We start from the raw sequence: 23,628 nt of genomic DNA on the forward strand, positions 1-23,628 counted from the left end.
GAGTTCCTGGTTCTAGCTTTCAGCCTCAAGAGGGTGCCTGCCACTTTCCAGCACCTCCAGTTTACTGAGGAGAATGGAGGGCTTTGTCCTGGCACAAATTGATGATATCTGTGTCTTCAGCCAGACCTCGGAGGAACCTGTGTCCCATGTGAAGAGAGTGCTGGGTTGCTTCCAGGATGCAAGACTAACTATAAAGGCTGGAAAGGATAAGGTGGTGATGGCAGAAGTGTTGTACCTGGGCCACAAGGGGGGAAGCAGCCGCCTAAAACCAGAGCCTGCCAAGGTGGAGGTGATCAGAGATTGGCCCGCTCCCCAAACTAAGAAACAGGTCCAGGTCTTTATTGAGATGACAGAGTCCTACCAGAAGTTTGTAACCACTTTACCTCCCTAGCAGCTTCATCACTGAGCTATGTAAGAATGGTCAGCCAGACAAGGTGGCCTGGTCTGAGCAGTGCCAGAGAGGTCTCAGTGCCCTGAAGGAGGCTCTAATCCAGGGCCCACTTCTGGTAAACCTAGACTTCGACAAGTCTACATGGTGCTCACAGACGCCTCAGACGCAGGATTGGGTGCGGTGTGATGCAAGCCGACGCTGAAGGAGAAAGACACCCACTCATGTACTTGAGCAAAAGACTGCTTCCCCAGGAGCAGAACTATGCTGCCACAGAAAAGGAATGCCTGGCCATGGTGTGGGCCCTTAAAAGCTGCAGCTGTCTCTATTCGGGCAGCCCTTTCCTGGGTATACTGACCACCCACCCCTGATGTGATTGCATCAAATGAAAGGGGTTAATGCCAAGCTCCCGAAATGGAGTCTGATTCTCCAGGATTATGATACGGAGGTGGTCCATGTTAATGGGAGCACAAATGTTATAGCTGATGCTTTGTCACGGAGAGGGGGTACCTGAACTTCCCCAGGGAGAGATGTGACAAAGTGGAGGATTTTTTTCATGCTATACCTGAATGAGTGTCTCGGTTTCCCAGTGTGTTGCATGTTTAACAAGTTGATGGGGGAGGGGGTTTGTTGTTGCAGAGGACCAGGTCTGACTTCACCTAGCAACTTGGGCCCCAAACAACGGCCTGGACACTGGAACTTAGCAGCTTGTCACCCAGAGGCCCACTCCCTCTTGGAACTCAGCCAATTCTGGCTAGTGGGGAAACAATGGACAGAAGAGGGCCCAGCTGATCGGTTTGCCCAGGAAAGAAGACAAAGGACAGAGGAGGGACTGTTGGAAAGGTGATATAGGGTGGTCAGCTGGAAGGAGTCATTTCTGGACTGGAGACTAAGAGCAGCCTGAGCCCACCTGGAATGAGACAGACCCAGATGGACTGTGTTGAGACTTTCTAGGCTTAAGAGCCCAGAGAACAGAATTATCAGACACACAGATGAACATGATTTGCTGGGGAAGAGTCAACATGGCTTTTGTAAAAGGAAATCATGCCTCAAATCTATTAGAATTCTCTGAGGGGGTCAACAAACATGTGGACAAGGGTAAGACAGTGGATATAGTGTATCTGGATTTTCAGAAAGTCTTTGAGAAGATCCCTCACAAAAGGCACTTATGCAAATTAAATAGTCATGAGATAAGAGGGAAGATCCTCTCATGGATCAGTAACTAGTGTGATAAGCAAGGGCAGAGGGCAGCAGGAGAGTATATGATGGGAGGTATATAAGCCCCAGAATGATCAGGGCTTTAGTCCTTGCAGCCTAGCCAGAGTCAGTAGAGGGCAATCAGGAGCAGCTGAGGCCAATTAAGGCCCAGTCAGCTGCCTTACAAAGCCCACTGCTCCAGAGAAACAGGGCACAAGCTGGAGGAAGTAGGTGTGCTGTGCTACGCTATGAGGACCGGACCGGACTGGACCGGACCGGACCACAGCGGAAGTGTGGAAGAGTCCCAAGAGAGGTACTGAGCCCAGGAGAGGAGGGAACCTGCCCCTGGCCAGACTGAAGCCCTCCCCCAGGCACAGGGGCCTGGGTCAGGGAGCCCAGCTTGGGGCAACAAGGAAAACAGGATCTGAGAGGCCAGAAGGACTGAGGGGGGGAAAAGTAGCTCGGGGGAAAAGGCTGCAGCTGCAAATACAGTGCCAGCAGCTCCCAGTTGCTACTCATAGGGCCCCTGGGCTGGGACCCGGAGGAGTGGGTGGGCCCGGGTCCCTATCCCCCTCCCCAGGGAAGACGGGGTGACGGGCGACTCCCTGGCCCACTACGAGACGTGAAGCACGAGACCCACTAGAAGGAAGCCGGCAGTCTGCCACACGTGGTGTCAGAGGTGGGATTTCTTATCGTGCGGTAGGTTTAAACCAGGGTGGTTCCAACCCACCCCACTACCAAGATGGAGGATGTGGTGAAAGCCCTGGTACAAATCACAGCTTCCCAGCAGGAAGCTACCCGGATCCAGGCGGTGGCCCAGCGAGAGGCTGTACAATTACAGCAGGAGACCAACCGCCTGCTGATGAGCCAGGCTGCCCAGGACCAGGCCCTACTCCAGGAGGTAGTTGGCCAGCTGAGAGTCCTGGTGGAGCGAGGTGGCAGCCAAGATGGGGGGCAGGCCATACGGGCCAGCAACTACCTGCAGAAAATGATGCGGGAGGATGATGTAGAGGTATATCTTCTGGCCTTTGAGAATACAGCCCTGCGGGAGGCCTGGCCCCAAGATCAGTGGGCCAGTATCCTTGCCCCTTTCCTAGGGGGAGAGGCCCAGAAGGCCTATTACGACATGGTGGCAGAAGCTGCTGCGGACTACTCCCAGCTGAAGGCTGAAATCCTGGCCTGATCTGGGATGATGGTAGCCATGCAAGCCAAGAGGTTCCATGAGTGGCGGTATCAGGAGGACAGAGCGCCCGGTCCCAGCTGTTCAATCTAATCCACCTGGTTTGGAAGTGGCTGCACACTGAGGCCTCAGCACCGAGAACATGGTGGAGCTCCTAGTGTTGGATCGATACATGAGGGGGTTACCATCAGGCCTCCGAGCCTGGGTGGATCAGAATGACCCCTCTACCTATGACGAACTCCTCGCCCTGGTCGAGAGACAGTTGGCAGCCCGTGAATTATCCCTGGCAAAGACAGGGCGGGCTCAGAGGCCGGGCCCCAACCCCAGGTCCGGGACTATCAGGAGACCCAAGAGGACGGGACCCGAGTGCCGGGTCAGTGAGGAAAGGCCCGAGGACCGAAGGGGATCGGAGAACCCAGCGGGCGAGGACGGGGATGGCCGACCAAATAGCCCAGGACAGAGGGGGCAACTAACCTATTATATCGGTGTTATGGATGCGGGGAACTGGGCCCCATAGCAGCCCAGTGTCCCAACGGGGACGAACCCATGCAGTGCAATCTGGGAGAACACGGGGGGTGCTGCAGTCTCATCAGCCTGATAGGGGTGGTAGAGGCCCCCCAGGGGTATACCAGGCCGGTAAGGATGAATGGCATCAAAACCATGGCCCTGGTAGATTCTGGGAGTGTGGTCACACTGGTCTCCGGGAAGTTGGTGGGGCGAGACCAGCTGACCCGGGCCAAGCTCACGGGGATAACGGGACTGTGAATTTCTACCCTTTGGTCCCAGTGAAGATTGAGATCCAGGGGAATATTACCCAGGTAACAGCAGGGGTGGTGCCTAAGCTCCCCTACCCGATCTTGATTGGGAGAGATTTTCCAGGGTTCGAGAATCTACTCCCCCCAGTAGAGCCCGGGGTGGATGGCAAACCCCTGGCGGAGACCAAGGCACAGGCAGCAAGTCCTGCCACCGCTTTTGCCGAATTTGCTCCAGAAATATTTGCACCCTCCCTCCCCCGAAGACCCCAGAAATCCCGACGGGAAAGAAAGGCAGCTAAAAGACTAGGGACACGAATACTGGCTGGGACCCAGAAAGCTGCCCTGCTAGTAGGCGAACCCGTTCAGCCGGCCAGGAAACTGCTCAAACTAGCGAGGAGCCAGAGGCAGGTCCTAGCACCAGCAGAAGCAGCCCCGGAGACAAAGGTGAGGTTGGGCCCCTAGAGGAGGGCCAGTTAGGTCCCCTGTGGGGGAATTTTGGGCAAGACCAGGCCAATGACCCCTATATGTAAATGTGAGAGAGGAGGTAGTAGAAATAGATGGCTTGCCCGTGGAGGGCCGGACCAAGGGTCCCGGACCATATTATATCCTGAGATGCAACCTGCTGTACCGTGTGGCACAGATACAGGGGGAGGAGGTGGAGCAGCTCTTGGTGCCATGGAAACACACCAGGGCAGTACTGGAGCTGGCCCATAGTCATTTATTCGGGGGGGTACTTAGGAGTAGATAAGACCCTGGACCGAATTCTGAGAAGGTTTTACTGGCCAGGAATATGGGTGGAGGTCCAAAGATACTGCCTCTCCTGCCCAGAGTGCCAATTACACAGCCCCCGGCCTCACTTGCAGGCCCCATTAGTGCCCCTACCCATCATCGAAGTTCCTTCTAAGAGAATAGCTATGGACCTGGTGGGGCCACTAGAACATCAGCATGGGGCCATCGAAATGTGCTCGTTATTCTGGACTATGCCACACGGTACCCTGAAGCCATTCCATTAAGGAACCCCACCTCCAAAGCGATTGCGAAGGAACTACTCCAGGTCTTCACTAGGGTGGGCATCCCCAAGGAAATCTTGACAGACCAAGGGACCCCCTTTATGTCCAGATTAATGAAAGACCTCTGTACCCTGCTCTGTATCCAGGCCCTGCAGACCTCAGTATAACATCCGCAAACGGATGGCCTGGTCGAGAGGTTTAATCACACCCTCAAGAGCATGATAAGAAAGGTAGTGGCACAGGACGGGAAGGATTGGGATGCCCTATTACCCTACCTGATGTTTGCAATACGGGAGGTCACTCAGGCATCCACTGGGTTCTCTCCCTTCGTATGGTCGCCATCCATGGAGTATACTAGATATAGCCAAAGAGGACTGGGAGGAGCAGCTCAACTCGGGGAAGAACATCATCGAGCACGTGGCACAGATGCGAGAGTGGATAGCCCAGGTGACTCCCATAGTGCGGGACCACCTGGAGAAGGCCCAGGAGACCCAGAGGACCTACTATAACCAACGGGCCAAGGCACGGAGGTTTCAGCCTGGAGACTGGTGATGGTACTAGTGCCAACAGAAGAGCAAGCTCCTGGCTAGTTGGCAAGGTCCGTATGAAGTCATAGAAGCAGTCGGAGACCTGAACTATAAGGTGAGGCAGCCAGACCCCCGGAAGCTGGTACAGCTGTACCATGTTAACCTGCTAAAGCCCTGGCGGGACAGGGAAGCATGCCTCGTCACCCGAGAAGCGACCCCTCCAGACAGACACTCCACAGGGGGAGGTGAGAATATCCACTGAACTAACCCCAGAACAGCGGACGGAAGTTATCGATATGGTCCAGCGGAACCAGGATGTGTTCTCGAAACAGCCTGGTCAGACAACGGCGATCCACCATCACATCATCACCAACCCCGGTGTGTGGCTGACAATAAAACCGTACCGGATCCCAGAGGGAAGAAATTAGGACGGAAGTAAGAAGGATGTTGGAACTCGGGATGACTGAAGAGTCCCACAGCCAGTGGTCCAGCCCGATCGTCCTAGTTCCCAAGCCTGACGGCACCCTACGCTTCTGTAATGACTTCAGGAAGCTGAACAAGATATCCAAATTCATTGCCCACCCAATCCCACATATCATTGAGCTAGTGGACCAGTTGTGCAAGGCCCACTACCTGACCACCCTAGACCTGACAAAAGGCTACTGGCAGATCCCCCAGCCAAAGACGCCAGGGAGAAGACCGCCTTCTCCACGCTCGATGGCCTGTTTCAATATACTGTCCTTCCCTTCGGACTCCACGGGGCCCCCGCAACCTTCCAGAGGTTGATGGACCACCTGCTGAGACCCCACACCAAGTATGCGGCTGCCTATCTGGATGACGTGGTCAGCCATAGCCCCGACTGGGAAACGCACCTGGGAAAAGTGGAGGTGGTGCTAGACTCCCTCCGGAAAGTGGGCCTCACGGCAAACCCCCCCAAGTGCACAATAGGGCTGGCCGAGGCCAAATACCTGGGCCATGTGGTACGGAGAGGCCTGGTAAAACCCCAGTGGGACAAGGTAGAGGCCATCTGGGCCTGGCCCTGACCAGTCCGCAAGAAACAGGTTAGGGCATTCTTAGGGATTGTGGGGTATTATAGGAGGCTTATTCCCCACTTTGCCTCTAGAGCTGGGCCCTTGACTGACCTGATAAAAGCTCGGGGCCCGGATATGGTAAAATGGACCGAGGTGGCTGACAAAGCATTCATGGATTTAAGGACAGCCCTTTGTAGCCACCCAGTGCTTATAGCCCCAGATTTTGAGAAGGAATTCATCCTCCAAACAGATGCCTCGGAAACAGGGCTAGGGGCTGTACTCACACAGCTGATGATGGTGAGGAGCACCCAATCCTGTATCTCAGCAGGAAACTCCTCCCCAGAGAGCAGAGGTACGCAGTGGTCGAAAAAGAGTGTCTGGCAGTTAAGTGGGCCAGATACTATCTCCTGGGGAGACGATTCACCCTGGTAACAGACCACGCCCCGCTCCGGTGAATGCACACCAACAAGGAGAAGAACGCCCGAGTGACCCGGTGGTTCCTCTCCCTGCAGCCTTTCAACTTCTGGGTGCAGCATAGGGCCGGAAGCCAACAAGGAAAACAAGGCCTGAGAGGCCAGAAGGACTGAGGGGGGAAAAGTAGCCCAGGGGGAAAAGGCTGTAGCTGCAAATACAGTGCCAGCAGCTCACAGCTGCTACTACGGAGGAGTGGGTGGGCCCGGGTCCCTATCCCCCTCCCCAGGGAAGATGGGGTAGTGAGCCAGAGAGTCGCCCGTCACAAGACGTGAAGCACGAGACCCACTAGAAGGAAGCCAGCCGTCTGCCCCACTAGTTAAAAGATAGGAAACAGAGAAGGAATAAATGGTCAGTTTTCAGAATGGAGAAAGATAAATAGTGGTGTCCCTCAGGTATCTGTAGTGGGACCAGTGCTGTTCAACATATTCATAGATGATCTGGAACAAGGGGTAAACAGTGAGGTGACAAAATTGGCAGAAGATACAAAATTACTCAAGATTGTAGTCTGCTTTGGACTTAACTCAGAGTTACAAAAATATCTCACAAAACTGGTTAACTGGGCAACAAAATAGCAGATGAAATTCAATGTAGTTAAATGCAAAGTAATGCACATTGGAAAACATTGGAAAACACAATCCCAACTATACATACAAAATGATGGGATCTACATTAGCTATTACCACTCAAAAAACATCTTGGAGTCATCGTGGATAGTTCTCTGAAAACATCCGCTCAATGTGCAGCAGCAGACAAAAAAGGTCACAGCAGCAGTCATAACAGTGTTATGACCCATCAGGAAAGGGATAGATAAGACAGAAAATACCATAATACCACTATATAAAGCCATGGTACGTCCACACCTTGAATACTGTATGCAGTTCTGGTAACCCTCCCTCAGAAAAGATATATTAGAATTGGAAAGGGCACAGAGAAGGAAAACAATGATTAAGGATACGGAACAGCTTCCATATGAGGAGAGATTAAAAAGACTGGGACTTTTCAGCTTGGAAAAAAAGATTAAGGGGGGTTAAGATATTTATAAAATCATGACTGGTGTGGAGAAAGTGAATAAAGGAGTGCTATTTACTTCTTCGCAGAACACAAGAACAAGGGGTCACACAATGAAATGAATAGGCAGCAGGTTTAAAACTAATAGATAAGATTAGATAAGTTCATGGAAGATAGGTCCATTGCTGGCTATTAGCTAAGTTGATCAGGGATGCAACCCCATACTCTGAGTGTCCCTAGCCTCTGACTGCCAAAAGCTGGGAGTGAACAAGAAGGGATGGATCATTCGATGATTTCCTGCTCTGTTCATTCCCTCTGAAGCACCTGGAATTGGCCACTATCGGAAGACAGGATATTGGGCTAGATGACCATTAGTCTGACCCAGTACGACTGTTCTTATGTTTTATTCTTATGTGAATACAGATAATTAATCCTTATCCACTGGAAGCCCTAATGTGTTTGAGATTGGGTTAGTTCTGCAGAGGGAATGTAGACACATGAAAATATATGCATATATAGATTTCTGATCGCCTCTATTAGTGCAACTATAATTTCAGCTTTCTGGTAGAATCTAAATGAACACTAGAGCATTGTGAAATATTGCTTTCAGACTTAGAGGTAGCTGATACAGAAGAATGAGATGAGAGTTGGGAGTAAGAAGTCCTCATTTCTAACCCCACTTCCTGAGGCTTTGGGGAAATCACTTCAACTATGCCTATTTCCCCCATGCCAAGGAAAAGTGAATGCAGACTTTGCGTTCAATGACCAATATGGTTTGGTTTTTTTACACTATTGTAGTAAGCTAAGAAAGAATGAACAATCATATTAAGCTGAGTAAGAAATCTTTATCTGTTCTGAACCTGGTTGTTTCATTATCACATATCCCCAGTGAGGATTGATATTTGCTTTACAAACAAAAGGGAAATATTCAGAGGCATTGGGTTCTAGTGAAGAATGGCTATGAACAACTGCCCCTACTGATACCCATTATTTTTATCATATTTAAGCGCTGCCTTATAGAAAGAAATCCTATGTATATTTATGGATTCCATTACCCCTATTGCAAGGATTTGAAATGAACAGTCTCACATTTACACTGCTAGCACATACCTAAGGAACTTACCTCTCAGCACGCAGAACACCACTGTAATAGGGGTGATCCCAAGGCATCAATTTCTGAAACACAAGGTTCCAACTTGTAATTACCATAATGAAAACCAAGTCAATCAAAGAGAAAGATTTATCTTTCTCTACACAACTCAATGTTTATAGCTTCTATGGTCAAAGCACTTTTAAATGTAATGGAAAGCATCTAGCTCCAAATTCATTGTCAGAAATAGCATCATATCCAAGATTTAATTCATTTTAAGAGGACATTTCTTATTTAAGTATGTTAAAAATCTTAAACTAGGGATTATGAGCCAGATTTTCAAAAACAGACATGCAAAGAAAAACCTATTCACATGCAAAATCAGGGTTTGTGTGAAGCAGCAGCAGAGCATGTCACCATGCCAACTGGGAATGCATTTTTTAAAAAACAGCCTTTTATTTTTTCAAAATTGAAAACATGTTTAACATGCTCAAAATCAAACATTACATTTTCTACCTTAGTGTTTGGTTATCACATGCAACATTCTGTTAAAACCAACAGCTCAGAGTTGCTTTTAATACTAGAAACAGCAATTCAAAACCAAAATGATCTGAAGCCAAAAGAGCAAGTACCTATAAACATGCAACTCATATTACAATTGTCAAGACTGAAGTTATTTTCCCCATCTGATGTCAGGCTAATTCATATTATATATATATAACACAAAGGAAATAAATGCAAATTATAACTTACTGAACCGTGGGGATTTAGTTTCATCTTCATCCCTTCCATCATTTCAAAATCTTTTAGAGTTCTGTAAAACAGAATTTCACCCTTAAAGTTTTAATTAAGGGGGTTCTAGTGAGTACAGTACAGTGTAATGGCCATTGATGTTTAATTATCTGCAATGTACAGTATAAATGCATGCTCCACTACCACCAAGTGCCTATGGTGTGTCAGAGATGAGCTGCGCTCTAAAGAACCACAGGTAGCTCTCCACTCTGCTCCACCCAATCCAGGCACTCTCAGGTCCTACTTTTCCCTCTCTTTCTTTCCCAAGCAACCTTGCTCTCCCCACCCCACCTCCATATTCATGCTCAGCCAACCAATTCCACTCCACATAATACTGCTACTTTTTGCATTGGAAGAACCGTAGGGGATGCGGTAGGATGAGAGCTCTGTGTGGGGAAGATCAGAGGTGATAATGGATGTAGGGCATACGGAGGAGAAGCCTACCGCTTTAATGCTTGATTGGTGGGTCACTGAGGCACTCCCTACCATTTTTGTTTTCACTCTTATGCACTCCGTAGTCACCTTTTATAGTAGGAGTCAGACCAGGACTGTGGACTACATTTGAAAAAATCTGGAGAATGACTTATTTCCTACTTCTACTTCCCACCACACCCGACAGTATGACAATACACACATTTCTTAATCTGTATGTCATGCTGTCTAATTCAATATAAGAAAGTTAATATTTTAATCAAGATCTGAGGGAAACTAATATTTCAGTAATAAACTTAGAGGAATTTTTTAAACACTCAAATTATTGGTAACTGGAGTCTTACCTTGCATCAAAACACCTACGTTCTTGAAATTAAATTGAGTTTTTTTAAATAAGTAAATGAAAAATAGACTCACCGTTGAAACAATCTGTCAGAAAGCGTTTCAAGAAATTGCATTACTTTCTCTGGAAATATGAAATGAAGTGAAATTACTAACCAAAATTATTATGTCATTTAAGCTTATTAGGTCACATCAAGAAGCAAATGAACAAAATTTCCTTCCTAGAGCAAGCCTGGCTTTAACCTATCTACTAAAATGATGACACATAGGTCAGAAAATATAGATGTATATCAAGGCAGCATATAAAAAAAATCTAATGTGATAATCATGGGTTTTTAATTACCTAAGCCATGAACATAGAGGAGTGAATTGTGCAGATTACAGTGACTATTCAAAATTAATATTATCACTTACTGAAAAATATAAATATTTCAGAAGACAACGTATAACTGCAATAAGATTCTCCAATGCAACAACTGTGTGGTATTAACAGATGTCAAGTTGAACTATCAGCATTTATCCTCATGTCTAACACAAGACACATCTTATCATTTCTAAACATACACGTACTTTACCTGGAGTCATGGCCATTGTTCCCTGAAGAGCCCTGTGGGCAAAGGTATTATAGCCAACTAACTGTGCCAGATGGTCTCTGCTGCTAAGCAGTTCCTCTAAGCAGTCCAGCTGCTTAGCATTTGGGTAAAGAAAAATCCTGTATGCAGCTTCTCGAACCTAACATCAAAAGAAAATTAATGGCCTCATCATAGCATAATTCACAAAAGAAACAGTTCAATTCTTCCCAAATCACTGAAAGCCAGGTATCACAGCCAAAACGCTTTCAGATTAAGCAACTCTTTAAATACTTTATTTAAAGTCTATCTAAAAGAGAACAATTATGATTGTCCATGTTATCATCTTGTTATCTATTAGAAAAAGGGATAAGGACAGCCTGCCTGCTTTTCCTCTTATTAGTTGTGATATTCTTACAACCCTTGACAAGATCACCCAGTACCATCAAGTGTATGTATCAACTGGTGAAACAAAATAATATTTCACCATATGTAGATTTTATTTAGTGGAAGGGGACACTATTTAAACAAGCCCTGTTCCACCTTACCATATTATCTTCCACGGTTTTAAGCATCTGATGCAAAATTAATGAGAGAAAAAGCAAAAAAACTGAACTTTAATTTGAATGGCAACATCACTGAACAACAACAAAATAAAATCATCACTTATTGAAATACTTGGGTGTGAGTATTTCTCATTAAATTGACAAGTTACATACTGAATTCTACACCTCTACTGGACAAATACAAAAAGAACTTGAACAGAACTTATCTTTACCCTTTTTGGATACAAATAACATGTTTAAAAAAACATTTTCTGCCTTATGAGCAATTACTTAACCACATAAACTGAAGATTCTTACGTGTTGTGACAGTTTTCTGAAACTCAGCTTTGGGCCCACAAAAAGAAAAATGGGGGCCATTCCAGTCAGGATTTAAAATATCCAAATAGCCTCCCAATTTATAAGCAATCTGAAGGGCCATCTTATAAAGATGCTATAAAGGGAATTCAGTAAAGAATTGGCATATCTTATTTGTGTTTAAAAAGAGTCTTGGAAATGGAAGTTCAGCTATTCTCCTTAGTTTATCCTGATGAATATTAACAGCTGTACATGAAACAGCCTGAGATGGTATTAATGCTTTTGCTCTAACTGAATAATTTTGAGAAAAGCATCCACAGAGAGCATTAAAATCTTAACCCTCGGTTCCTATTTTTTGTTTTTAGCTGTTGGCACCATTTGTGTCATCTAAGTGTCAAAATCACTGAGACACACCCCTTGTATGTACTATAATGAACTTAGACCATACGTACCAGATCATCGGAACAGTCTGCATGCAGACCGGTGATTTGTATGTAATTGCCTTCAACCGCAAAGTTACAGCAAATGTGTTCTGGTAAAATATGTTTGTCAATCTTATTGGGAAGGTGAGCTCCAATAAGAAATTTATTACATAAATCCAATATTTTGACGTTGAGGTTCACTGCCCTCTTACGCTGTAATTAGGAAAAAGAAATCAAAAGATATATATTCACTTAAAATACAGTACAAGTAGCTCTCAATTTTCCACAGTATTAAAAATGTTTGTACAACTAAATCAAATCATGACCTATTCCCAGCAAATACTTACTTATTTAGGATTAGGCCCATGACATTAAAGAAATCCTAATTTAAGGCTGATCTTATGCAACTCAAGTCAATGAGAGTCATACCATTGTCTTCAGTGAGAAGGAGATAAGGCTGTATACCGATATGCATTATACATGCTTGCCTTTTAGAAGAAAAAAAATTCTCTCTCACATTTCTGCAGTAGCAACAATGCATGATAAACCGAAACAAGTTTATAAAAAACAGAACTTGGGGAGATTTTACACTACTTTTGCTAAATAATTGGTAAATACTTCTAAAAGGCTGGTATACTCAAATTATTCTGTAAATGACTGAGGGGAAATAGGGATTTTCAGTAAAGGAGGAAATCAAGGAGACATCTTCTAGAGCAGCAGGTCCCACTGGTGGCCTGAGTGAAGCTAACTAATCACCACACAGTTCTGACTCTATTATTTAGATTGTGGCAATGCCCAAAGGCCACAATGTGATTGTACAGCACCTATCGTATAAGATGACAGCATCTGCCATTAGCAGCTTATGATCTCAGGCCTCGATTCTGCAAACACTTATATATGCGCTTAACTTTACTTCTGAGAGTAGTCCCATTGACGTAGGGTAGGATCTGGGCCTAAATAGACAAAACAGACAAAGCCTGGGGGAAGAATATAGCATAGTAGTAAAGTGACCAGGATGACAACAAAACAGGTCTTGGAACTTCCATATCCTAGTCTTTAAAAGCATATTTGTTTTACTTTGTTACAAAAGCTTAGGGTTTCTTGAGGGGGCAAATAAGCTGATGTGGGGAAAGGAAGGGATTGTTAGAGTCTGACAGGGGAAGAAAACTGAGGGGGAAATAAGTAGAAAGGGGAAAGGAGAGTTAACAGGAGGAACGAAGAGAGGAAATATGCACAATGTGCAAATATGAGAGAGAGACTGGGCCACTGAAGGGTTGTAGTGGAACAAGGGGGCAAAATGCAGTGTGACGAACAACCAATGGCAACACAGTAAATGAGAAATAAAATTCAGAGTCCAGGTTTCAGAGTTGAGTGAATGATGACGGCAGGAGGCTCTGAAAGCTCATTTCAGTTGCTGCTACATTCATATGGACGGAGGAAAAGGCTGCTGGTCCATTGTCCAGAGTGAGTCTTTCTAGGTCTGGTAGCAGAGGGGCTGGAAGGCCCTGAATTCCCCTTGCAGCCCAACCTGTAGCTGGTTCTCACTGCTTTAGGGAAGGAGCCCTGGTGGTCCGGGCATTTTCATAGATTGCCTCATGTAAACTGCTCATGGCTGCTAACATTGTTCCCCATGTGGAGGATGAAGGGTAAGTTGCTGGGCCTGGTGCCCCAGATAGATACCTCTGAGTTCACTGAACAACAGAGGACTCCAAAGTTACTGACTTATCCCCTTGTGTTCAGCTGCCACATCACATTATAGAAACTTAGGCTATATTAAATATTTCCCCCTAGCATTACTTTTCCATTACATAAGTTCTGTAGCTGCCAAAGAAATGTTATATGATGTGAATAAGAGGTGTCCACAAGATATTCACAAGATGGTCTCTCTATCAAGATATGGGGCACACTGGGAAAACATTTGAGAACATATAGCCTAAAATTTATAATGCAGCCTAATCCAAAAGGGATCACAAAAATTACTACAGCTCTTATCTGCCCAGATCATAAGAAAATTAAACTCCAGGAATAAAAAACTCCAGGAATGTCTATGAAAAACTGAACTCCATAAGATACAGTAAAATTACAAAAGACAACATATATGTTTCAAAGGGGGTGAAAAATGCCACTGCCACAACAGTAATAAAAATTTATAATTCATTTTGAACAGATAAATATTCTATAGATATGAAAAAATCCAAAGAGAGAAATGAACCTTTAGAGACATTCTGAAGAAAATATTTATGATACCTAGGAGGACAGGAGAGGTGAGATATTCTCAACCTCAAAACAAGTTCTTAAACAACAAGAGATTCAAACCAAAATTTGTGCCAAGAAGCTGAATTCAAGCAATAATGCTCTGTAGACATGCAGAGAGAGCAGTGTGTGACATTCCACCAAATCTTAGGAAGAGATCAGAAATTCACTATGAATGGCAGCATACCTCTAACCAAGTGCACCTGAATATGAACTCGAAATTGCAGGCCTTGCAAGGACTAGTACATATGGTCAGACAATCACATAAAAAACAGCTAAGGGTCTGGCATAAGTGAGGATTCAATTTTTTAAAATGCCTATTTTGTTTTTCTGCATGTCAATTATATTTCTATACCACAGTATCCATACTTCAAATGTTTGCATGCCTTCCTGTTGTCTCTTTCTACCACTTCACTGCTGATTTAAGAGGCGTTATTCTCAGTACACAGTAATTGTAAGAAAATCATTCTGAAGTGCTTTCCACTTTGCAAGCAGCCATCAAGACAACAGGTTTCAGTGTTTTTGCTCCAAGCCGGCCACCTGAATTTAGTAAAAAAGAGTCTTTGTGTGGACCTTGACTACTAGAAACTCAAAAATTATAGAAGATTGCCTCATGCAAGAAAACATTCTACAAATACATTAAAAGCAACAGGAAGACCAAGAACAGGGGAGATCCATTATTCAGTGAAGGGGGAAAAACAATAACAGAAAATGAGGAAATGGCAGATGTGCTAAATGACTTTTTTATTTCAGTTTTCACTAGAAAGGTTAGTAACAATGGATGTCTAATATAGTGAATGCCAGTGAAAATGAGGCAGGATCAGAAGCTAAAATAGGGAAAGAAAAAGTTAAAAATTACTCAGACAAGATAGATGTTTTCAAGTCACCAGGGTCTGATGAAATACATCCTACAACACGCAAGGATCTGCCTGAGGAGATATCTGAGCCATTAGCAATTATCTTCGAAAAGTCAAGAAAGATGGGAGAGATTCCAGAGGACTGGAAAAGGGCAAATATAGTGCCAATCTATAAAATGGGGAATAAGGACAACCTGGGGAATTACAAGCCAGTCATCTTAACTTCAGCACCTGGAAAGATAATGGAGCAAATAATTAAGCAATCAATTTTCAAACATCTAGAAGATAATAAGGTGATAAGTAAGTCAGCAAGGATTTGTCAAGAACAAATCATGTCAAACCAACCTGATAGCTTTCTTTGACAAGGTAACAAGCCTTGTGGATAGGGGAGAAGAAGTAGATGTGGCATATCTTGACTTTTAGTAATGCTTTTGATACTGTCTCGTATAACCTGCTCACAAAACAAACTGGGGAAATACAACTTAGATGGAGTTACTATAAGGTGGGTGCATAACTGGATGGAAACCATTCCCAGGGAGTAGTTATCAGTAGTTCACACTCAAGTTGGAAGGACATATCAAGTGGGGTCCCGCAGGGATCAGTTCTGGATCCGGTTCTGTTCAATATCTTCATCAATGATTTGGATAATGGCATAGAGAGTACACTTATAAAGTCTGCAGATGATACCATGCTGGGAGGGGTTGCAAGTGCTTTGGAGGATACGATTAAAATTCAAAATGATTTGGACAAACTGAAGAAATGGTCTGAAGGAAACAGGATGAAATTCAATAAGGACAAATGCAAAGTACTCCACTTAGAAAGGAGCATTCAGATGCACACATACAAAATGGGAAATGACAGCCTAGGAAGGAGTACTGTGGAAATGGATCTGGGGGTCATAGTGGATCACAAGCTAAATATGAGTCAACAGTGGAACACTGTTGCAAAAAAAGCAAACACCATTCTGGGATGTATTTGCAGGAGCGTTGTAAGCAAGACACGAGAAGTAATTCTTCCACTCTACTCCACACTCATTAGGCCTCAACTGGAGTATTGTGACAAGTTCTGGGCGTCACATTTCAGGAAAGATGTGGACAAATTAGAGAAAGTCCAGAGAAGAGCAACAAAAATGATTAAAGGTCTAGAAAACATGACCTGTGAGGGAAGATTGAAAAAACTGGATTTGTTTAGTTTGGAGAAGAGAAGACTGGGGGGAGGGGGGAGAAGAATAACAGTTAAAAGTACATAAAAGATTGTTACAAGAAAGAGGGAGAAAAACTGTTCTCCTTAACCTCTGAGGATAGGACAAGCAGCAATGGGTTTAAATTGCAGCAAGGGCAGTTTAGGTTGGACATTAGGAAAAACTTCTGAACTGTCAGGGCAGTTAAGCACTGGAATAAATTCCCTGGGGAGATTGTGGAATCCCCGTCACTGGAGATTTTTAAGAGCAGGTTTAGACAAACACCTGTCCGGGATGGTCTAGGTAATAGTAGCCCTGCCATGAGTGCAGGGGACTGGACTAGGATTCTATGCAGAGATATATCATAAGTACCAGGAACATCTACGGACATCCAGCCCAACATTTCCAACATAGTACTAGCTGAAATCTGCTGGCTCTGGCAAGGGAAAGACAGTTACTGAGACAGGTCACTTGGGCTCTAGAGTCATTAAGATTCTTAGGCTGTGGAACAGACAGGTGGTTTGATCCCTTTTGAAGTGCTGTATTTGATTAGCCTGCTATCCAGATAACCAGATGCATGTTTTCCCCATTCTGTGTAGGTACATTGTTGAAACAGCTAACCATTTCACAAAAAATCACACAGTGCAAATACAAACCCAAATGGCACATTTAAGAGACTCTAGAGGCCCTGCTTGTAACTCCCTGGAGTACAGGACAGAGTGATAAGGCATATCTGGAGAGCAAAGGCTCAACTAGCCTCTGGGAAGTAGTACAGGACACTACAAATCCAGCCACTTGAGAGTTAAAAACAAATAGGCCTTTGAGAAGGCTGAGCTCCATTGACTTCCACTGACTTCAGGGGGGCAACTCAGCACAGAATTCCATTACAGATGCCCTGCACATTTTGCTATCCGCTTTTAAAGTGAGGCAAACATCTATTGACATCTCATAGACTGAAAAAAATTACCTTTTCTTCATCCAAATGAATACCACTGATCTCGAAATCGAACATAAAAAGTTCTGCCACTCGCCTAAAAATACAGTAAAGCCCTGTTAAAGACTACCGCATTTCACAGTCAGATTTTAGTGTGCTACATTTTATTGACTATATTTTGATTTGAGATAGAAAACAATTACTTATTATCATCATCTTTTATAACTATTTTTTTTGCTGTGCACATACAAAGGTTATTCCCTTTGCTTATACAGTGAAACTGGATTTTCTCCTTGTAGACATTTTGGTGATTTGCACTGGAAAATGTCTTTTAACAAGCTTATTACATTAATTTGTGTAGACTATAAAACATCAATTTAATTAATTTTATTTATTTTGAGTAATCAGGGAAAAAGCCTAGAACATTTGATTTTGGGGGGAAGAAAGGGAAGTAGGATTGTTATTCTTATTAAAGGCAAGTGTTGGACATAAACTATTCCTACTGTGTGAGGGAAAGAATAATGTGTTAGGTAGAAATGAATAAGCAGTAGTAAAAATGGTGCTTTATAACAACAACAAAGTGAAAGTGAAAAAAATGCTGACAGGTTAATTGATCCTACAGAGTGAAAGCATGTCACCATGCACAATTGCCATTAATAAAAATACTTTATCGGAAACCCCAATAATAAGAAAAGAAACAGAAAGCTACATACATAAGCAAATTTTTCCAGTGTGCTCTAGATATGATTTACAGTTGAAAATTTAAGTTACATCAGAGGCTTCTAGATGAATGGACATACACTGATTTTAGTTTGTATGAAACTAAATACATTCCACTCCCAATTTTTCTTCTTCAATTTATACTTTATTACTGTTTACATTGTTAGATGTATATCGTAGCAGATTAATGCAATTTGGTTGAGTTGATTTTGAAACTTGCGTTTCCTCATTTTCTAAAGATTTAAATTGTGCAACTTTAACATAGCTTTTAGCTACACGTACACATAATGTGTACTTCAACACATGCTATACATAATCATAACTGAACTTCCAGACTATTGTACAGTTAAATTCTCACTGACTAATAAAACTGCATAAAAATGGAGTCTTGTATTCTGTGGCCCATAGGATTTTGCAGTTATTTATGAAAGGGTGCTGAACTGTCCATCTATTTAACAATACAGAAGTATTTCCAAGCATTTGGGGGAATAATTTACGGTGTATTAACTTTTAAAATGTTAAGTATTAACAAGTACCTGGTTTCTGGATCTAGGGAATCCATAACTTCTTTATTAGTCAGCAACTGTTTCAAACTTTGGCACAATTCAGTATTTGTATTTAACCTAGAGAAATAAATATGAAAGCAACCACATATTAGCAATAGTTACTGATATTTCAGTCTCTCAACATTACTAGTTCAAAGGCACAACTTATTCTTTTCTGACTTACACTACTAGAAATCAAAGGCGAAGTTTTCAAAATGTTTTCTAGTCATAACTGTGTTTAGAAACTACAAAACAAGTATACATGTTATACATTCCAGCATTTATGACTATATAGATGGGTACTGTATTTTCAACATGCAAGTATTTTTGCATGACATATTGTGGCAAGTAGGAGGAAGTCTCAGGATAGTGGTTTATTTAAAGCAGTGTTTCTCAATTTTATTTCCCCCCCGGAACCTTTGCGCACCCATGCCATGCCCCTGGAACCCTTGCATGCCCCTGCCATACCCTCCGCCGAAAAGTGGAGAAAATCTTCCTTTTTTCGGCGGCGCGGTGCAGGCTTGATTCGGTGGCGCACTCTCTCAGCCGTTTTCGGCGGCCCCATCAGCTGTTCGGCGGCGCACGACAGATCCGCAGCGCGCAAACAGCTGTTCGGCGGCACCCGATTTTTCTAAATTTCGGCGACGCGGTTCCGCTTCTTCGCAGAACCCTTCAACACAGTCCGCGGTTCTGCGGAACACCATTTGAGAACCACTGATTTAAAGCATTCAATAGAAAAATATTGTTTCTGACAGGCAGCATAATCTAATGGTTAGAATACAGGACTGGGAGTCAGGAAGCCTATGTCACTATGTGTAACTCATTTAACCACTCTGTGCCTTGTTTCTCCATTTATAAATTGGACATAATACTTATCATACCTACATCACAGAAATGCTGCAAGAATTAATAATTTAATATCAGTTAAGCCAAGTCTAGGTCTTGTGCGTCTCTGGCAGACCAGGTACAAGCTCATGCCAAAGCCCTTAGGCCCCACTGAACACTGACATGTGCATAACTGGAAACCAGGCCAGTTTACCTGTGTGTTAGTATTATTAAATTAGATATTAGAGTTATAAGAATGTGTTTAAACTTTATGGAATGCTTGTAGGATGCTGCATGTATTAATCCTGTTTATAATAGCTATATCCCGTGTTATAAGGTAATGTTTGTGCTGTAACTATAAAATGTTTTTGCTAAGACTGTAAACCCACACAGTCAGAGGAGAAGCATTATGAAGTGGAAAATACTAGTTTACCAGAAGAGGTGTAATCATCTCCCCAACAGGAGGAGGTCTACAGGCATCACACAAGCCATGATGGACAAAAGACTTTGTTCAGAGCTTCTCCCACACCACTGAAATGGATACATGCACAAGCCCATGTTCCATCACAGCTTGAATGAAGGGGGAAGGAATAAAAATGCCATTTAAGGAAAAATTGATATGTTTACACTGTCTGGACTCTGAGGGGGCAAAGATTCCCAAACATAACCAAGAGATCCTCAAGTTGTTTGGTTTGGGTTAGCCCTAAAAGGCATAAAAGCTTGCTTATTATAGAAGCTTCTATTACCTTTTGAACTTAGGATTGTACGTCATTTGTGCGTGTATGTTTACCCGCTTTAACCTTGTAAATAACTTATGTCTTTTTCCTAGTTCAGAAGTCTCCAAACTGTGGGTCACACCCCCTCAAAGGGGGCACGGAGGAACATTCAGGGGGAGGGTGGTAGGGCCTGGGCCAGCCTCCACAGGGGTTGGGAAAGGAGCGCTGTCCAGCCCCGCGGCTCCACTCCTGGCTGCAGCCCCAGCTTCGGCCCCATATTCCGCTTCCGGCCCCAAACCCACCCCCAACTGTGGCTCTGACCTCAGCTCCTGGCCTTGACCACAGCCTGTCCGTGGTTCCGCTTTTGGCCCCGCTCCAGGCCCCAGCCTCAGCCCCTGGCCTGGCCGCAGTTCTGGCCCAGGCCCTGGGGGCACGGACAAGGATAAAGGGGGGAGCCACCTAAAAAGTTTGGGGACCACTATCCTACTTAATAAACCTTTAGTTAGTTTGTTACACAATTGGTTACAAGCATTGAATTCGGGTTGAGATCAGAGTACAACTGACCTCGGATAGACGACTGGTCCTTTGGGACTGGAAGTAACCTGAATATTGTTGTGATTTTTTATATATAAGGGACCATCCATCACAGAGGCAAGCTTGGGTGTGTGGCAAGATAGATCGGAGCACCCAAGGGGACTGTCTGTGGCTCCCTATTAAGGCTGTTATAGTGCCTGTGCGGTTCACACTTGTTACTTGGTGGGTGAAGTCTAAGTACAGAACACACAGCCAGTGTGGGGCTCATGTCCTGTTTCTTGACAGTCTGCCCTGAGGTTGGCACTCAGAGTTGTGAGCCACTCCACAGAGCATGACACCTCGTGTGAAAGGAACTAAATAAATGCAAAGATTTACTACTGTTACTAAACAGAAGCTAGTTATCCAGGGACACTACTTGCCATAGAAAGAAACGTCCAATATAAATACAGTAGCTATCTCTACACTTTCACAGCAATTAAGAGGCTTCTGAGCGTCAGATTAAGTTTACCTAGATCCAGACTGACACTTAAAAACAAGCAGTCTGCAGCAAGCTAAGCCTTACTGAGCAAACCCTCTCTTTAGGTCTTGAAAAATCCACTTGCAGGTGGGAAGATTTCCCAAACCAGTGTGCAGGCTCAAGCCATCAGTTTCTAATGAATTTAATCTTACAATTATTATTTTTCTAGTCTTGATGGTGTGAAGCTTACCAAGTATAAACTGATGCAGTGGTATCCTCCCTTAGACTGCAGAAAGCTCCACTGCCTCTGCTGGTCATAGCTTTGTTAGACACCAGCAGAGAAAACTTATGACAACCCTGGTCAGTTTTTCTACTTCTGTTTGGAACTCCATAAACAGCAGGCTAAGAGTCATGTCAATTTCATGCTTTTACTCAGTAAAGCATTCATATGGGAGGACCACCCAAAAAATGGAGGCTGGGCTTGAAACAGGGAGACCCCAAATAGGAACAAAACCTAGGGATAGCTCCCCGGCAGAAATCTCAATATCCACCCTTCCCTAGCATAAAGGAATAGCAGGGGACTGGACTTAATTCACCCACCCAAAAAAATCACCCAGTTCTCGTTTATTTACCAAAAAATGCAATTTTCCATCAACCAAAACTATTCACAAGTTCATAGTGAGTTTGCCAAACAAACAGTTTTAATCTAACCAAAAAAGTCTAAATGTTTCGGTAATGTCAAAACCAAAAAAAACTTTTCATTTCAACCTGAAAATTTTTGTTTCTATTTTCAGGCATGCATTTTTGACCAAAAAAAAAAAAAAAGGAAAGGAGTGCTAGATTCACCAAAGGGCTAGAGGAGGTGGTGGAGCTGGTACTTGCCTTAGAAGCTTTAGCACAGTGGTTAGGACAATCACCTGGAATGTGGGAGACCCAAACTCAACATCTGCTTCGATGACTATTTATGAAAAGTGCAACAGCTTAAAGATCTCATAGCCCAGTGGGCTAAGGCACATTCCTGCAATGGGGGAAATCCAAGTTCAAAGTCCTTCTTTCCACATCAGGAAGAGGGAGGAATTGAACCTGGGTCTCCCATTAGATCTGGTGATAGATCTCTCTTATAAACTTTAGCCTTTCTCCTCCTCCCCCATCACTGTTTTGGAAATCTAGTCCTCTTTTCCTTGCTTTAGTCACAGTACCTGAAGACCTAAACTAAATTTTTCAGGCCAAACTGAAATGGTTCATTTTGACTTGAAATTTTTTCAACTTTTTGATTTGCCAGAAATATTTTAAAAATGTTTTCTGTTGAACACCAAACAAAATTATTATTCTAATTAATTGCCAGTGATTTGAAACATCCATTATTCACTCAGCTCAACTGAACTTCTTATCAAGGTATTGCCTGTATAAGTTGCTGGTGGAAATGACTCACCCTCATCTTTTGTTACTACCTCTGGCAAGTAGGCTGTAATATGCCTAATTTGGAAGGTGTCCGGTAAAAAATGTTGAGCCCTGCCAACCTTGTCTACACTTTACACTCTGATATCAAATTATATATACTCATGTGTCTTCATCATAAGGCAAGCATCGCTTTAGAACTGCTTCCCACTACACTCAAAATCTGGTTCAAATAAAATATGTATGTTCTTAGATTAGTGTATCAAATGAGATTTTTTTTTTTTTAAATGATGTTTCAGCCAGAATGGACTTTCTCAAGGCTAGTAAATTAGACAACACAGCACTCCAATGTTGATATATGATTGAACACGGCCTCAAACTGTACATCTATATTCTGAAACTCAATGGAAGTTTTTCTTCCCTTTTTCCAACATTCCCTCTCACACAATCAGAATCCAAGCGGTAAGCATGTCAGAAGAAGAGGTGCTGTGTTGTGGGCCTTTAGATTTGCCATCCCTAAACTACAGACTTCAGAGGCAAAAAATTAACTGCCAGAAACTTTAGAAAATTTAGCTCCAAGGCTCTAGAGGGTTCCAGTGGCACAGACCTTCACAGTAAATTAGGCAAAGAAATAGTGTTCCAGATACAATTTGAAACTAAAATAGATTGACGTTCCACCAGAAACCATAGGAATGAATCTTTAAATAACTAATTAAAAAAAAAAAAAAAAAGTTTCTCTCTTTTCCACACAAAAACCTCCAGATACAGAATAACAATAAGCAAAACAGTTCTGTTGGATAATACATAACTTTTTCAAAGACATGAAAGCCAATATTACAGCAACATAATGAACAAAACATACTTTTCTACCATGGTACCAATGTTTCTGCAGGCTTCTTCAGCAGCCTCTCTGAATGCAAAGTCAGGATGGGCAATTTTCACAAAGTCAGCCTGACATAGTAGAAAAAGAAGAGAAGTGATGGTGATAGGAAAAGATTGTCCATAATTTGAAACCTTAAATACAAGTTAGTATATAAAGAAGAGTTGGAATTTATATGGCATGGATTTGTAAATATGTTTACACTTCCTAAGTAAATAGTTTAAAAGAAAAGTTGGCAATTCCACTCAGCTT

At 43.5% G+C, this 23,628-nt stretch overlaps 1 protein-coding gene across 2 annotated transcripts in view; it reads right to left on the reverse strand.

Annotated features, from left to right (window-relative positions):
• The window catches only part of MIPEP (mitochondrial intermediate peptidase), a 112,938-nt gene that overhangs the window by 83,928 nt on the left and 5,382 nt on the right, over positions 1-23,628 (reverse strand). For both annotated transcript variants that reach the window (XM_067562879.1, XM_067562880.1), the window contains exons 3-10: positions 23,359-23,447; positions 18,558-18,644; positions 17,335-17,398; positions 12,108-12,290; positions 10,802-10,958; positions 10,302-10,350; positions 9,414-9,474; positions 8,694-8,746 (exon numbers count right to left, since the gene is read on the reverse strand). In XM_067562879.1, coding sequence (XP_067418980.1) covers positions 8,694-8,746; positions 9,414-9,474; positions 10,302-10,350; positions 10,802-10,958; positions 12,108-12,290; positions 17,335-17,398; positions 18,558-18,644; positions 23,359-23,447 — 743 coding nt within the window. The remainder of the gene's footprint in view (positions 1-8,693; positions 8,747-9,413; positions 9,475-10,301; positions 10,351-10,801; positions 10,959-12,107; positions 12,291-17,334; positions 17,399-18,557; positions 18,645-23,358; positions 23,448-23,628) is intronic.

The sequence above is a fragment of the Emydura macquarii genome, unplaced genomic scaffold (genome assembly GCF_026122565.2).
Source record: "Emydura macquarii macquarii isolate MOO-44397 ecotype Brisbane River unplaced genomic scaffold, CSIRO-AGI_Emac_v2 contig_2473, whole genome shotgun sequence".
Lineage (NCBI taxonomy): Eukaryota > Metazoa > Chordata > Testudines > Chelidae > Emydura > Emydura macquarii.